The sequence below is a fragment of the Girardinichthys multiradiatus genome, chromosome 3, assembly GCF_021462225.1.
Source record: "Girardinichthys multiradiatus isolate DD_20200921_A chromosome 3, DD_fGirMul_XY1, whole genome shotgun sequence".
Taxonomy (NCBI): Eukaryota; Metazoa; Chordata; class Actinopteri; order Cyprinodontiformes; family Goodeidae; genus Girardinichthys; species Girardinichthys multiradiatus.
Genome location: NC_061796.1, coordinates 34,872,218 through 34,889,450, shown reverse-complemented (window position 1 = coordinate 34,889,450; position 17,233 = coordinate 34,872,218). Strand labels below are relative to the sequence as shown.

At 37.4% G+C, this 17,233-nt stretch overlaps 1 protein-coding gene across 2 annotated transcripts; it reads right to left on the bottom strand.

Moving 5' to 3' along the window:
• Positions 1-4,665: 4,665 nt before the first annotated feature.
• Positions 4,666-10,154, bottom strand: LOC124866192 (uncharacterized protein C1orf232). Of its 2 annotated transcripts, none has more exons than XM_047361878.1 (4): positions 9,816-10,154; positions 8,006-8,086; positions 7,688-7,794; positions 4,666-5,839 (listed from the first exon to the last, which is right to left on the bottom strand). In XM_047361878.1, the coding sequence occupies exons 1-4, from the start codon at positions 9,894-9,896 to the stop codon at positions 5,473-5,475; spliced, it is 636 nt and encodes a 211-aa protein (XP_047217834.1). In that variant the 5' UTR covers positions 9,897-10,154; the 3' UTR covers positions 4,666-5,472. The 2 variants fall into 2 exon arrangements, with proteins under 2 accessions (XP_047217834.1, XP_047217835.1); XM_047361879.1 differs by having other exon boundaries at positions 8,006-8,083.
• Between the last annotated feature and the right edge of the window lie 7,079 nt (positions 10,155-17,233).

Genomic DNA, 17,233 nt, shown 5'->3' with positions numbered 1-17,233 from the left:
ACAAGGCCTGTTTTTATTAGTGAACTCTGCAACAACTTAAAAATAAGTCATCCAGCAGCATCAATTATTTTAGTGCCTTGTACTGTCACTGTTGTGTCACTGTTGCAATTATCAAGTCGAGTCGACAGTTCAGGTGGTGTTACTGGTTCCAAATACAAACAGGGTCCCAGAGGCAGCAGATGTGCTGAAGTACAGGTCTTCTTACAATTCAATTCAGTTTTATTTATATAGCACCAATTCACAACACATGTTGTCTCAAGGCACAAAAGTCAGGTACATACATTCCAATTAATCCTAACCATTGAACAGTGCAGTCAGAGTTAGTTTTTTATTCAAATTGGATAAAAAGTTTTTCTATCTAAGGAAACCCAGCAGATTGCATCCAGTCAGTGACTTGCAGCATTCCCTCCTCCCGGATGAGCATGTAGAGACAGTGGACAGTCAATGGTGTTGACTTTGCAGCAATCCCTCATACTGAGCATGCATGTAGCGACAGTGGAGAGGAAAAACTCCCTTTTAACAGGAAGAAACCTCCAGCAGAACCAGGCTCAGTGTGAGCGGCCATCTGCCACGACCGACTGGGGGTTTGAGAGAACAGAGTAGAGACACAAAAAGAACACAGAAGCACTGATCCAGAAGTACTTTCTATGGGAAGTAAAAGTAAATGTTGATGGATATAGCTCCTTCAGTCGTTTCACCTAGAAAGAAAGAACAGATAAACTCTGAGGCAGTTTTCAAGGTTAGAGTCTGAAAAAGAGCACATATAATTAGTTACAGTAAAGCTCAGTCAATCGCCATGTCTAGGAGAGAGAAAGGGTTAAACACTAAAAGACAGGGCTATGTGAATCATCGGTAGAAGGGGAGCATTAAGTTGTTGCCAGCAGAAGCTCGGACAATTCCCCTCTCCAGAAAGGTGTCACAGGTAGACACAGAGTCAGGCCAGGTGTAGCTTCTAGGAAGAGAAAAGAGAGAACAAAGTTAAAAGCTGAAATAACAGCAAATAATGCAAAATTGGAGAGTAGTGTGAGAATGTAGCGAAGAGGGTGAAAGTGGTCGTTATGTCCTCCAGCAGCCTAAGCCTATAGCAGCATAACTACACAGATAGTTTCAGTTCAGATTATTTAGTTAAACGGCGCTTATTTACAACAATGTCGTCTCAAGGCACCCCACAAAGGGTCCCACTGATGGTCATTGTTATACTAAAAACCACAATGATTGGGATACATCTCTCTGTCAGACTGATTATAACCATTGGAAAAGAGAAGGGGTCATACAGGTAGCAGAAATGGAGGGTGTGTTTGCACCTTAACCATAACTGAGCCGGTTTAGTGATAAACCTGACTCCCCCTTACTCCAACCAACAGGGAGGGAAGAAGACGGAGGTAAAAAATAAGGAAGATAGCTCCGGATAAACTAAGCCACTCTAACTATAAGCTTTATCAAAAAGGAAAGTTTTAAGCCTAGCCTTAAAAGTAGACAGGGTGTCTGCCTCACGGACTAAAACTGGGAGCTGGTTCCACAGGAGAGGAGCCTGATAACTAAAGGATCTGCCTCCCATTCTACTTCTAGAGACTCTAGGAACCACCAGTAAACCTGCAGTCTGAGAACAAAGTGCTCTGTTAGGAACATATGGAACAATCAGATCTCTGATGTATGATGGAGCTAGATCATTAAGGGCTTTATATGTGAGGAGGAGAATTTTAAATTCTATTCTGGATTTAACAGGGAGCCAATGAAGGGAAGCTAAAATATGAGAAATATGATCTCTCTTTTTAATTGTCATCAGAACTCTTCTTTCCACTTGAGTGAAAAGTGACACACTGTAAGGGAATCCAAGATGAAAACTGGTCAGGAAAAAAACCAAAAAGGATCTGACAAAGTCCAGACAAAGAGCTCTGAGCAAGATAATGAGCAAAGGAATTCAGGTTTGGTAATTAGTAAAATGAAACCCAGTGTGTAGGCAGCAGGAAGACAAACCAACAGAATAACACATACAAATAAAAATTAAAAAAAACAAGAGCAAAGGGACCAGTAAAACAACCTAATGAAACAACCTAACAACAACCTAAACAACCTAATGAAACCAAAATCAGAAACCTGTGGATTATTTTTATTCTTGTACAATCCCCAAAAATGTGTGAAACAATCAGAGGTGTGGGTCTGCTATTGTTATTGCTCTGCTGTTATTATCTTTGCATTCCAGTTTGTGTTTAATTTACACAAATGTGTCCTCCTTATCAAAAATATATTTTTGGTAGGTATTCTACAGAAGTTCAATTTAATATTCAACCAATAAACAATTAAACACATGGATTTCATTTAGATTTCAAAACTGGCTGCAACACACTGCAACAACATGTTATGGTTAATCAAATGAATCTAAGGCTTTTGTACTATCTGTTGCTAGAAGAGACTAATGCAGAACCCTTATGATGTTTTTTTTTCTCTAATGAATTTAGACATTAAAGCAGATTTACCGATATTTTCAGTGTACTCACAAATCTGTGGTGTGAAATGTTTTTAAAACCCGCAGAATGTACTTTTGGTTTATCTGTCCTTGAGAGCCAAGAAAAAATGTTTCTAGAAGCTGCTTGTTATTGAAGACCTCACTTAGATTACTACACGATAGTTCAGTCTCCCTTTGAAAAACTGCCAACTGTATCATTTGTGATGTTTCCATGCTCTGCAAACCCCATTTCAACTTAGCTTTATGTCATATAGCTTTAATGTGGACCTTAAAACAATGTTTGGGGGTATTGATTCTCCCTTAACCTTGCTTTCTAAAAGTGTTCAATCAAAAAAGAAGCTCCAAATGCAGAACATGTTGCTTAGTTGAAAATAAGGAAAGATCTGTTGTGATTCAAAGTGGGACTGACAACTGTAGGGAACTGTGGACAGAGCTACTGCAGCTCAGTGAGTCTCACAGAATCCATGATGACAGGTTCAAATCTGACTGATGCTGGAAACAGCTAAAAAAAGAACAGCCTTAGTTACTGGTGCATTTGCTCAAATAGTTTTTATCTTTTATTTAAAAAGAATGTTATCAAATTCAGATGGAAACCTCTGCAAAAATTCCAAATAGGGAAAAGGAAGCTGTGTCGTGTCTGAGTCAACACCTAATAGAGAGGAAATGGGAGTTAAAAAAAAAACAGGAAATAAAAGGGAAACAGGAGACGAGGGGAAGCTATTTTTGACACAGGATACCAGCACTTTATAATAAAACATGGGTTTCTATAGGTGGTGGAGAAAACTGGCAGCAAAAAAGAGAAGAGCAGAGTGGGTCAAGTAATGTTTTTTATCATTCAAAAATGAAGGGAGACCCCTGCTGGTCAAAGGAGGAACTTTGAAGTCCTGAAGCCTGAATACTTAAGATACAGAAAATTATTGAAACGATTTTATAACAACAAAAAAACCTTAGGAAAGGGCGAAAACAGAATAACAAATAATTGTTTCAATGATTAAAGAATCTAAAAAGAAAAGTGAGAAATAGAGTATTCGTGCTGTCAAGGTACTTCTTCCAACATTAATTGAAAAAGTTGTTCTAAAAGCCAATGTCAGTTCCAGTCATGCTAAAACTTAAAAAATATATTTTTGAGATTTAACGTAAAGAAAGTGAAACGTTGTCTACTATTTTAAAAAAGTAAAAAGTAAAGTTAAATAAATTTGAAGAATTTGTTGCAGATGCTGCATAGTTTGTATTCATCTGTATTTTGGTATATATTACTTAAATATTAACATTTGACAGAGAACAAACAGACAGAATATTAGATATTCAAAGATATTAAAAGTACAACTATCAGAGGCTAAATTTAAAGATTGTTTTTGTCAGGGGTATGACCTTGCAAAAGTATTCATACCCTTTAACTTTTTCCTATTTTGCCATGGTGCAGCTACACACTTCAGTGGATTTCTAATAGGACTTTATGGGATAGTCCAACAGAAACTACAGCAATATTGACATTTGGAAGGAAAATGATTCATGGTTTTCAAAAGTGTTTACAAAAAAGATAAAAAGTGTGATGCCCATTTGTATTTATCCACTTTACTCTGGTACCTGTAATAAAATTCAGTTCAACCAATTAGATTCAGAAGCCACCTAATTAGTAAAAAGAGTCCACTTGTGTGTAATATAATCTCAGTATAAATCCAGCTGTTCACTGAAAGCTTCAGAGGTTTGTTACAGAACATTATTAAACGAACAGCATCATGAAGACCAAGGAACAAAGCCAACAGGTAAGGAATGAAGCTGTAGAGAAGTTTAAAGCAGGGTTTGTTTATAAAATGATACCCCAAACCTTGAGCATCTCACTATGAACTGTTCAAACTATCTTTAGAGATAGATCATGGCACATCTGCAAACTTATTAAAACATGCCCATCCACCTAAACTGTCAGATCTAGCAAGAAGAGCATGAGTCAGAAAAAACTAAATGCAGGACAGTACTTGAAAAAAGTCCGTTAGAACCTCTGCAAGACTGGAGATGGGGGCAGAGATTCACCTTCCAGCAGAATGACAACAGTAAACACACACCTGCAATGGAATGGTTTAGATCAAAGCATAATCATGGGTTAGAATGGCCTAGTAAAAGTCAGGTTACACAGAGATACATACAAGACTTAACATTGTGCTTATGATAGCACAGTACTTTAATTGGGACTTCAAAACTTTCAGGGAAAGAGTCTTTATTTTGTCATACCAGAACAGAAACAGTCAAAACCAACAAGAAACAGAAAAAAAGAACAATATCCACTTTTTTCCTGCATCATAAAAATAAAATTCACACATTGCACATTTCAGTCTCAGTCAAAGGGGAGAAATTTTAAATTATGATTGCAGAATATATCATTACCAAACACACATTTCACCACAGAAGAAGAATATCATTGTAAAGACTTGCAGGAAATACAATGGTTTTGCCAGATTTAAAGACCTTTTAGTTGTAATCCTACTCTCTGAACAGGTTAAGTGATCTAATCCTTGGCTAATCCAGATATCACTGCCTTTAATCTTTTAATCCGGTTTTTACTACACTACAGTTTAAGTTGCATTTGTTGAAAGGTAAGAATGCCCTTTTCTCATGGTTGAAGAAGTGCTGTGGTGGAAAATATGACCACACAAACCACTATGCAAAGTTTTAAGGTGTTATTAATAACCGCAGTAAACTCTTTACCTCACATCACTCCAGGCTACCCCAAATTCATTTGTTACAGGATTAACTAAGTAGACACTAAACATTTATTCTAAATGGTATTAATGCAGAAGTAATCCACAGTTTAATATTTAGTCCAGGACCAATTTTTATACATGTCACATCCTATGTTTCATGGTTCATTGGTTAAAAAAAATATATAATGCATTTGTGCCTTTAAAACGTGAAAACAATCAAATGAGATTATAGTGAAATAAAGTTAAATAAAATAAGAGATTTGCTGTAACATTTTGTGAGAATGTTAGGAGACATATTTGTAGTTTTCAGTTGGTCTTATTCACCATGCCCTTGGTCTTCAGCTCTGCCAGCTTGCTGGTAACAAAGTTCCACTTAAAGGAGGTGTCCTCGCTGCTTCCTCCCAGTGAGACGTATTTAGAGAAACTGTTGTTGCTGTTGCTGCTGCTTCCTGCCTCAGTCTCCTCTCCTGTGGTAGCCTGGCCATCTTGCTGCTCCTCCCCTCCGGCCTGTGTTGCCTCTTGCTCGCCTGGTTCTGCTGCACCCTCGTTTGAAGCTGCAGCACCCGCTGCTGCTTCGGCCTGCTTCTTTGCAGCCCAGTTGGTTGCAAAGCTATCCCAGAATGCTGTGCGCCTGGCTGGTTGAGGAGGTTCTTCAGGTTTAACTGCGAGAGGGCTGACAGTTCAGGAAAATTCTTGGTGAATAGGTTTTGCATTCATGCAAATTTCACTTGGTTTGTTCTTCAATGAGATTAAATCCAACTATCAAATCCAAATAAATTAGAAAAGAAGAAAACTGATATACAGAATTATTCAGTTTAATATTAACGCAAACAAAAACAGAACTCATTGTTTTTTTTGTCATAACAATGGTGATGAAGTTGTTCCCTCGACATTTTCTTATACTGATTAAATGCTTCATTATGAACTTTTACCTAATTTTAGGGCCCCAGAGAAAGATCTTTTGCAAAATACTGTACAGTGTTTATGTTAATCCCTCTGAGACATAATGAAAAGAAATTCTCATGGATTTCACACATTTTTCCAATTCAAAATTTCCCAATTTTCAAGACTCAATTTTCTGATGTTATTCACATTTATTTTCTAAAATTCTGGGCATTAAAAATGAAACATTTACAGATTCAGATTTTATCATCTGTATATTCCACAAAGCATTCTCAATTTGGCATCACAGTACCCATAGTGGTGAAGGACAATTTAATTTTACAGATTTTTTGCATAGGAACCCTCTAGTCCTGTCTGATTTTGTGAGACTATTCTCAACATTTCCAATATTTAGATTCATATTTAGACTACTAAAATGTAGGCAAAATCATTAAGCCTTTTTTAAAATACATTTTTTTAAATATACTTTTGTGTATTTCTATACTTTTTTCCGCCATCCAAACTATGAAATATTATCTTACTAAAAAAAATATGGCGTAAACAGGAGAATATGAGACACCATAAATGTTCTCGGACAGCAAAAATTTGGGATCTTTGGACTGAATTCCAGGTGTTGGCTTTGGGTCCTGATCACAGCACTCAATTACTGATACCTGATTTACTGTTTGTAAGCCAGGCATCACCTATCTTTGTCTGCACAATTAGCAAAACTGTATTATACTGAGTCTTTTTCAGTCTCCTGTAAGTTATGTCCCCACATTATCAATGAGTCATGTCAAAACAGAGAGGAAATATGTTAATGTTGACCCAGCCCTACAGCATGAAAAGAGCACAAGCAGGACGCAAGTTTTTTGAAGAGTGCAGCTGCATGTGTCGAATCAAATATATGTTTAGATTCAAAACATATATTTGATTTGGTCATTCCCTTCTAAACTTTAGAAGGAAATGATGAGGCTCATTTCAGCTGAGGCTTTCTAAGAACATTATAGTAGTTCTCTTAACTAAGTGAACCCCATGCTGGAGAGGCATATTAAAGGTGTCCAGTAGAGGCTCTATTTAGGACAAAATATATGTTGCTGTCATGAAAAGTGAATAGGTAAGACGTTGCATCTAGAATTATATTGGTTAGTGAGTTAAGTGTATTACTGATTAAATGTGCACTTTAAAACTAAGGAGTTTTCAGTCATTTACATGGAACCAATTTTATTAAATTGAATTAAGTATGATGGTTGGAATGAAGCAAAAAATCCTGATCAGCATCAGTGGTGGTTTATTATCTTGACCATATGGGCAGTTGCCCAGTGCGGCAGTAGTAACAGGCACACAAATACAAGATTTAAAAAAGAGAATTATCTCTGTTGTGCATGAACATGTATTTTTCTAGTTTTATGCTAGTGTAGTCAATGAAGAGTTGGTACACTTTTACTTGCTGCTTAGAATAGAGACTATTTTATACACTTTGGAAGGGCATGCGGTGTATTTTTTCCCCACCCGAGAACTTAGGTGATTGGCTTATCAAGGGCACCAGTCATGCAAAAATCGATCATGACAGCCACTGCACAAACCCATCCACCTTCAAGTTAAAAAAACTCCACCCCTAAATATACTCTGGACTCACTGGTCAGCGACCGGCGGGCTCTCGGTCTCCTCCAGAAGCTGGTGCTCATCTTCTTTGTTGAAGAGAGAAGAAAATCTGTTCCAGCTTTTAGTCCCAGCCCCCTGCATCTGAACATGCAAATAAACACACAGGGTCAAAGTTCAATGGTGGGATGCATTTCTGGTTTCAAATGGATCATCCTAAATCAAAAACAGCAATGTTCATTAAGTCAAAGGAAGGGGAACTTTAATTTTATTTCCTGTCACATAGTATCCCTTTTCACTGTCACTGTGTTGAGATGTATCAGTGCTGACGTTGAGGTGAATGCTGCAGACATACCTTTTTGGCCAGCTGGGAGACGGCGTTGGGCCCTTCATCCTCCTGTATTGGACTCATATCATGTTCCTCCTCTATTACCTGCTGCAGCAATTAATAAAATAAATGTACATCATCATCCTACCGTTCAGAGTTCTACACACTCACACTCATCATGGTCCACATCAGCTCCCTCTGAGGGATATTTATAGCTTAATAGATATTTTGTAGCAAAATGGGGAATTACAGTGAAACTTTGGGTGAATCTGCTTTTTATCCATTTCTTCTTTTTTTCCCCTCCAGCAATACATGAGATACTCAGATTGTTTGTTCTTGCCATTATTGGACTTGCTTTGTTTTCCTCTGTATGTGCAGATGTTTCCCACCACTTTATACTCATTTAACTAACGTACATGTTGTGCTGCAAAGCTCAGTTGTGTGACCCACTAAGGTTTCACCTTGGCACCAATGAGCTGGCCCTGGTAACAGATTTCACAACTCTACTGCCAAGTCCCTTCAGTTTTCCACACTACCTGTTAAATAAGTTAACCTCTAAAGAGGGTAACTACTGTTTCCAAAGCTACATGAGCCACAAATTATCATATAGCCTTCTTTTGTTAATGCTGTAAACTCGGGGTTTCTGCACAGACACCGCCATCTAAGTGTGCCCTCTGGATACTGCAACCTGCAGGAGCGCTATGGTAAACCCTTACAAGAGGCACACATTAGATGTTGCCTCTTGTAAGGGAACAGTCATTTTGCCTAGACAGGAATTTATCAGGTCTCCATTTATTGTATTGCAAGATGACTTGATATGTGATATAAGAATGCTAAGTAATCTAAATTGTAATCTTTCAGACACGCAGTGCTTTGTTTCATTCTTACAGAAACTGTAGCATTGTATTGAGGGCAAAGGTTGAAGATGTCCGCTGGCTGATCCTGAGTGTGCCCTTAGGACTGGGCTATTTGTCTCATCCCCTGTCAGTCAATCACTGGAAGGCAAACTAATCTGTCTGCTCAGCTTCTGGATTGGGATCGAATTTCTCTGATCTGCAGCGATCTGGGTCAGCACCACTCTGTCTGCTCCAATTGCAGCAATTCAAACGTGAAGTCAAGCTGCAGCAATTGGAAATAGACACAAGTATTTGTTGTTCCATGTATAAAAAAACTGTACTTAAAATAGATCTTATAAACTGACAATAACAAGTTGCAGAAGATGGAAATGCTTGTTGTAGCCGTTTTACAAGAAGTTGTTCTCACTGTAAGGACGGCTTCAGAGTTTAGCCCCTGCAAAACCTCAGAAGACGAATTGGAGAGGGTTAGAAATGAGAAAATAAAAAATTATTTATTTCATTAAATGTCCATTTTTCCATTTGCATTTTTATAGCATGTCTTTTTACATATTGCAATTGCTTTTTTCTTGTTTAAACTTTTATTTATCTATTGTTGTCTTTTAAATAGGCCAAATTTGTCTTAAAAGTGTCTTAAAAGTGCATTATTTCCCAGTGGGGTGTAATGATGTTAAAATAAAATCATCTCGTACTCGTACTCGTACTTTAATACAATTAGATTTTAATTAAGGGGATTGCAGTCTCAGGCAATAATTAGCACATAAATGAGCTAAATGCTCCAGATGAAGGACAGTAAAGTTGTAACTTCTGTCTTTAAGTTCATTTTGTACAGTAAGCACAGCAGCCTGATGCTGTAACTAGTTATGTTTTAAAAATTCAAAAGTAAAGCTAGATGCCCAATCTTAGTGTCAACAATCATGTGAGATTTCTCAGATTTTCTTAGATTTAATCATTTGCCGCGTACTTGTGTGTAAATCCTTTACCTCCTCTGCAGTGTCCTCCTCGTACTCAGGATTCAGAGTCTTCATCACTTTGCTTTTATAAATCTTCCACGTGGGATTCATGTTTGCACAAACTGATGCTCAACTCTCAGAGAAAAGACCTGCGAAGACCTCTGCTTCTCCAGTCGCCCACCCTCCACCAAGTCTCCACTTTCAGCTTCAGGATGTCTCAGTTGGGCCTCAGCAGACCTGATTCCATGTAAAAAACTTTCAGCAAACAGTAAACACAGAAAACCTGTTCAGAACTGAGGTTGGAGTATTTTCATTCTCCTTCTTTATTCAATTTTTTTCTGTTTCTTCAAGACAACCAGGTTAGCCGCAGCTGTCGTCCCAACACGGTGTGAGCACAGATGAAACTAGGAAATCGTGCTGCTCGTGCATGAAGCCAAACAAGTGTACATGCACACGCACTGGCATTCATCACAATTCATTATACCTGCCTTGGTTACTTGGAAACAGGTGTAGATTTCCTCATTTATATTTTAGAGGGTTTCTTTTTGCAGAGCCAGAGCTCCATTGTCTGCCAACTTTGGTAGGCCGTGCTCCTGTGCACACAAAAGCACATCATTGACATGTATATGTTAGAAAACATTGCCTGGAATGTTCTTCAAAATCTTTTTCTGATTGTATATGAAGAATTAACTTGTGTTGGACAAAATAATAAAATCTAGAACCGACTTTTGCCCAATCTTTCAGTATTTACTTAGAATCTGAATTGTATTTAAGGAAACTCTGTTTACTTATGGAAACTCTCCTTTACACCATGTTTCTATTACCTGCCCACTTCCTCGTCCTCCTCTCTACTATCATTGGTCATCACTTTAACACCAATGAGATTCAGGTGTGCAGTGAATTTGTTTTCTTACTATGACATCTGGCCACCTGAGATGGTTGTCTGCTGTTGTTAGATAAAGATGCATAAAGCTCTGATGACTAACTGGATTTCCCCAGAACTACACAAACATTTCCTTTTTGACTCAATTTATTCTTACTAAAGACGATTTTTGTGTTAAATTAAACATATATGTTGCTTTTATTGCTGTAAAAACAAATATAGTGAAGCACCTGCTGTTTAATGAAAGAAAGGACTGATAATCACCTTGATCATACGACAGAGAAATGTGATCTAACATGTTCTGGAGCTGTCCTGATCCTGGTTTTAATGATAACAGACAGATCAACAGTGATGAAGCTATAAGGTCAGGTATATCCATCATATCAACATACATTATGTATGCAAGTGTGTAAACAACACAACTACTTGAACACTAATATCCACTGGCTTTCTGAAGGGAAGCCAGTTTGCTTGTGGATAGAGCTGCTAAGGTTTCACTCAACAAATAAAGGTCTCACCCAACGGTTTATCAGAGATGACACTCAGCACCGTGTACGGTGGATTGGTGGATGGCCTACTTATCTTTTTACAAACCTATTAAGCAAAGAAATTGGAACAATTGAAATATGTTTTGCAGTATTAATAAATTGATAAATAATATGAATAATTTGAAGTTTCTGCACTTAAATACGAAACTATTTTTTATAATCCTTTTCACAAGATACATCTGGACATGTATCAGTATATTATTGCTGACTGCTGTCTATGCGTGAAAAGGATCATGTGTGATAAGGATCATGATGGGTCACCATCAACGTTTATTGGTGTACTAAACAGCATGTTGTCACTGTAATTGCCATTAAGCCCACCTGTGCTCTTCATGCTGTGAGGGAACAAAATGTCTGCTGCATAACAGGGACAAGTATTTAACAAGGTACTTAACATGTCTGTGTTTTTCTTAACAAATATGTTTCTAATGGGGTTGTTGACAACTCACACCAGATGCTGTTAACAACAAAATGAATCCAATCATACAAAGAAACCAACAAAAATGTGTCCAATAATTAAGGTTTATGTAATAAAGTGTGATGTGTAGTCATTATTGAATAAAAACGTTTTAATAGTAATCATAAAATTTCAATGCTTCTGTGGAGAAATTAGTTATGTTCATTGCTCAGGTTTGATTTGGGCCCAGTCTTCTGCTCAAACTTCAAATGTGGAGGGTTTTAGGTTATATAAGCTTTATTTTGTTTATCTAGTTCACTGGATTGTCCAAAATTCTCCAGAAAACTACAAAAAAAGCTTCGATGTGCATTTTCTTCATCAGTGTAGTCTTGCTGCACCTGTTAGTTCCAGGTCCTTAGCCCTTGGGCAACCATTATGATTCATTTTTTGATTTCTCTGTCAGAAATCTTGTGAGGAGCACCTGGTCATGGCTCATTTATGTTGAAATTATTTTCTTTCCACTTCCAGATTATGGCCCTAACGGTGCCCACTGGAACACTAAGAACTTTAAAAATATGTATGTAACAAATACCGCTTTGCAACAAACGGTTTTCAAATGTCTTTAGTGTTATTCATCATGAGACACTTCTTGTGTGATACCTTTTCTCATGAGAAACCTTTTTATACACCATCAGTTAGGACTAAATGTGTCTTGATATGGAGTAGAATTGCTTTCTAAATACTCACAGATTTCAGATATTTTCTTGTCCTCTTATGTATTTTTCCAGCTTATTTTCTTCATCTAGTCAATACCTTATCCCTGTGTTATCCCCTTTTGTTACACACAGCAGTATGGATCACTTGGGTTGTTACCAGAATCTGGTGTGACTTTCATGTTAATTTGAAACATGTTTGCAGAGAACACGTTTAGATGTTTCCCTGATTATTTCCCTGCCATATATATAATATGTAATGTTTCTTCTTTGTAACCAGAATTTGAAATACAAACAAAACTATATGCAAGCTTAAATTCGCCTCATCCAGGAGCACAAAGTTGAAGCCACCGACAGATGAGAACCTGTTGCTAAGACTCATAAATACATTTCTGGCAAGGCCTCTGGTTTCACAAGTTAAAAACAATGTAATTACTTTTTTTGCTTTTAAGGAGTCGATGATGCTAAAGGGTTACAGTTGTGATCAATCTTACTGGCCTGCTTATTGGAAAATGACGCTAAAGCAGGGAATGAATACATTAGCAAAATTCTTCACAAATACAGATTTTAAATGTATTAATAATTGAATTTGTATGTCGACCCCCACCCTAAGAAAATACTTTGTGGAGCTCCCATTTGATGTAATCATGTATACAGGTTTAAGCCAGGTAGAGGTATTGAATGTAATGACTGTTGCAAACAGATGGAACAATTTTTTGGGGTTCTTGCTGCAGAGGAACAATGACATTCAAAATAGTAAAAAAAGAAGAAGATACGTGTGTGTGCAGCTCTGCTAGGCTGTAGCAGTTTAAAATCTTGCATTGCTTGCATATGTTTTTGGAAAATGGCATGAAGTGATTCAGCAGTTTTCAACTTTGCTGAAAAAATCTGGATTTTAGTTGGGGGAAATACATTGTATCTGATCTTGACTCACTATACGAACATGCTAGATGGGTATTTTACAGATAACTGATGTGGCTTTACATATACAGGTCCTTCTCAAAATATTAGCATATTGTGATAAAGTTCATTATTTTCCATAATGTCATGATGAAAATTTAACATTCATATATTTTAGATTCATTGCACACTAACTGAAATATTTCAGGTCTTTTATTGTCTTAATACGGATGATTTTGGCATACAGCTCATGAAAACCCAAAATTCCTATCTCACAAAATTAGCATATTTCATCCGACCAATAAAAGAAAAGGGTTTTTAATACAAAAAACGTCAACCTTCAAATAATCATGTACAGTTATGCACTCAATACTTGGTCGGGAATCCTTTTGCAGAAATGACTGCTTCAATGTGGCGTGGCATGGAGGCAATCAGCCTGTGGCACTGCTGAGGTCTTATGGAGGCCCAGGATGCTTCGATAGCGGCCTTTAGCTCATCCAGAGTGTTGGGTCTTGAGTCTCTCAACGTTCTCTTCACAATATCCCACAGATTCTCTATGGGGTTCAGGTCAGGAGAGTTGGCAGGCCAATTGAGCACAGTGATACCATGGTCAGTAAACCATTTACCAGTGGTTTTGGCACTGTGAGCAGGTGCCAGGTCGTGCTGAAAAATGAAATCTTCATCTCCATAAAGCTTTTCAGCAGATGGAAGCATGAAGTGCTCCAAAATCTCCTGATAGCTAGCTGCATTGACCCTGCCCTTGATAAAATACAGTGGACCAACACCAGCAGCTGACACGGCACCCCAGACCATCACTGACTGTGGGTACTTGACACTGGACTTCTGGCATTTTGGCATTTCCTTCTCCCCAGTCTTCCTCCAGACTCTGGCACCTTGATTTCCGAATGACATGCAGAATTTGCTTTCATCCGAAAAAAGTACTTTGGACCACTGAGCAACAGTCCAGTGCAGCTTCTCTGTAGCCCAGGTCTGGGGAATGCGGCACCTGTAGCCCATTTCCTGCACATGCCTGTGCACGGTGGCTCTGGATGTTTCTACTCCAGACTCAGTCCACTGCTTCCGCAGGTCCCCCAAGGTCTGGAATCGGCCCTTCTCCACAATCTTCCTCAGGGTCCGGTCACCTCTTCTCGTTGTGCAGCGTTTTCTGCCACACTTTTTCCTTCCCACTGAGGTGCCTTGATACAGCACTCTGGGAACAGCCTATTCGTTCAGAAATGTCTTTCTGTGTCTTACCCTCTTGCTTGAGGGTGTCAATAGTGGCCTTCTGGACAGCAGTCAGGTCGGCAGTCTTACCCATGATTGGGGTTTTGAGTGATGAACCAGGCTGGGAGTTTTAAAGGCCTCAGGAATCTTTTGCAGGTGTTTAGAGTTAACTCGTTGATTCAGATGATTAGGTTCATAGCTCGTTTAGAGACCCTTTTAATGATATGCTAATTTTGTGAGATAGGAATTTTGGGTTTTCATGAGCTGTATGCCAAAATCATCCGTATTAAGACAATAAAAGACCTGAAATATTTCAGTTAGTGTGCAATGAATCTAAAATATATGAATGTTAAATTTTCATCATGACATTATGGAAAATAATGAACTTTATCACAATATGCTAATATTTTGAGAAGGACCTGTAGACCCATTATATTTGTTTTTTTATATCTGATTTAAAATAAGAACGTTGGTGCTAGCTCTGATAGACTGCATAAAATATGTTTACATATGGTTACATAATGTTTTAATTTCACTGTTAACTGATAAACTTCATGGAAGAACTATCTGACATAAGATAGTTTTTAAATGTTTTACATCATACCGACATGGACACCACATAGAATGTCTCAAATGTACAAACAACTCATTTAAAAGGCCTGTTTTCTGTGATTTAATGAAATCAAACTTTAAATTATTTTCCACATATAATGTGACATATATCCTGCACAATTCAACTGTAAAGCAACTAAAGGGGGGGGAAATCTAGCCAATTAAAAAACAGCAATACCTTGGTTGCATAAATGTGCACGTTTAGAACAACAGAATGAAACAAGAGACTTAATAGTAAAGGCAAATTTACAAAATAGGACAAAATACTGTACAGTTAATAAAAACATCATACCAATACTTTAAACTAATACTTTTTAATTTAGTGTTCTGGAGTTTCAAACCTCCCAACATTTATACACATAAATAGAGATTCAGTGTACAGGTGATTTTACCAGTGTCTCATTAAGATCACTCTACAATCACTTAGCAATGAAAACCTTGTTGCTTACCAGCCTCTTTGTAAATAACTTGCTGATCTAGAGCTAGGGGGCAGGATTTGATCTTTTTTGTTTGTTTGTTTATATACAAAGAAAATAGCAAATAGTATTATTATAATATTAATATATTTTCTTTCACAGCCCATTTGTTCTCTAGATTAAACACAAAGAGACTCAGATTGCCACCAGATGGCTCCAGAGTTTTTTGAGAGATAAATTGGATTTAGAGCGCTGCTGAAAGAGAAAGCATTGTTTTTGTAGGTCATCATTTAAATACTGTACAAATCATGTTTGGATATTAGTTTGAAATTCAGCTTGTATATATAGCTGCTGCAGTAAGACTAACAACCAGTATTTACAGAATCTACCATAAATCTTAAAAACATTTAACAAAAGTTGATAGTCTTTAATTACTGTAACTGTATTGTACTTTATTCAGCTTTTTTCTAACTATATCTAGTAAAGTCAATGTTGGACTTCAGGCCAAATGTCTTCAGGGATATGAAAGCAGTTTCTTTCTTTTCCTCTTTGTATGTTAAAATAAGTTTTCCAATCGCATGTTTTGATGTTTAATACTGTCCTTTTTTACAAGACAGGTTTCTACAGAAATTGAGCTCCTCACAATAAATCACATAAGTAGTTAATAATTTAGTTAGATCTTGTCTTATCTTGAAATTGCAAAATTTTGGCAAAAAACTGACAATGACACTTGAGAATAATTATGACCTAATTTTATTTGGGGATAATAAATGTAATGCTATTCTTGAAATAACATACATTTGTAGGTGCATTGTGTACATTTTCTGCAAGTAATCGATTCTTTTCCTGTAGACATGTCACCACTGTTCTCTTTAGACCAGAGGGTGGCAACAGTGAAACACTCTCGTCCTTTGGAGTGTTACGAGATATGGAACAGAATGTACAAAACCCCAAAAAATCATTTTAATATACATCTACATGCCACAGTGTTACATGCAAGACTCCAAATAATCATATATATTGAAAATTGGTAATATCTTTCTTAGGTAAGATGTTATAAAATCTAAGGTTTGCATTTCTCTTATTAGGGTTGTAGTGGTGAAGTTTTCTTTGCAGTGCATGAGATCAAAAAGGGAAAAAGGGTCAAAAACAAGGCATGACAACAGTTAAACTTAAAGATAAAGCAGCTGAATTAATTTTTTGCAAAGCAGACCTCTACCCTCCAAAGCATTTAAGGTGGACATTAACGGAGTGAGGAATTTTCATTGTCAGCAAATTCAACAGAGCAGCTGGAAATATAACCAGAGGGTTAAGCAGAAGCAAGAGAGTCAAACTGGTTTCCTCTGTTAAACAGCATCCAGCAAAGTAAAAGTTGTCAAAACAAACCTAATGCCACAGAAGGAATGAATTACAACCGAAGTTCATGGAAATATAGAAAAAAAGATCCTAGTGCAAGCCATTCTAAGTAAGACAAAGGGCTACTTGAGTGACGACATTGAGTTGGACAATGAAACTGAAACACCTGTCATTTTAATGTGGGAGGTTTCATGGCTAAATTGGACCAGCCTGGTAGCCAGTCTTCATTGATTGCACATTGCACCAGTAAGAGCAGAGTATGAAGGTTCAATTAGCAGGGTAAGAGCACAGTTTTGCTCAAAATATTGAAATGCACACAACATTATGGGTGACATACCAGAGTTCAAAAGAGGACAAATTGTTGGTGCACGTCTTGCTGGCGCATCTGTGACCAAGACA

Bases quoted from the DNA above. Each gene is read 5' to 3' on its own strand.
- LOC124866192 (XM_047361878.1), bottom strand. From the start codon at position 9,896: ATGAATCCCACGTGGAAGATTTATAAAAGCAAAGTGATGAAGACTCTG. The intron at 8,087-9,815 runs GTAAAGGATTTA...TAATTGCTGCAG, and splicing joins AGGAGGACACTGCAGAGGAG to CAGGTAATAGAGGAGGAACA. The intron at 5,840-7,687 runs GTGAGTCCAGAG...CTGAACTGTCAG, and splicing joins AGCCCGCCGGTCGCTGACCA to CCCTCTCGCAGTTAAACCTG.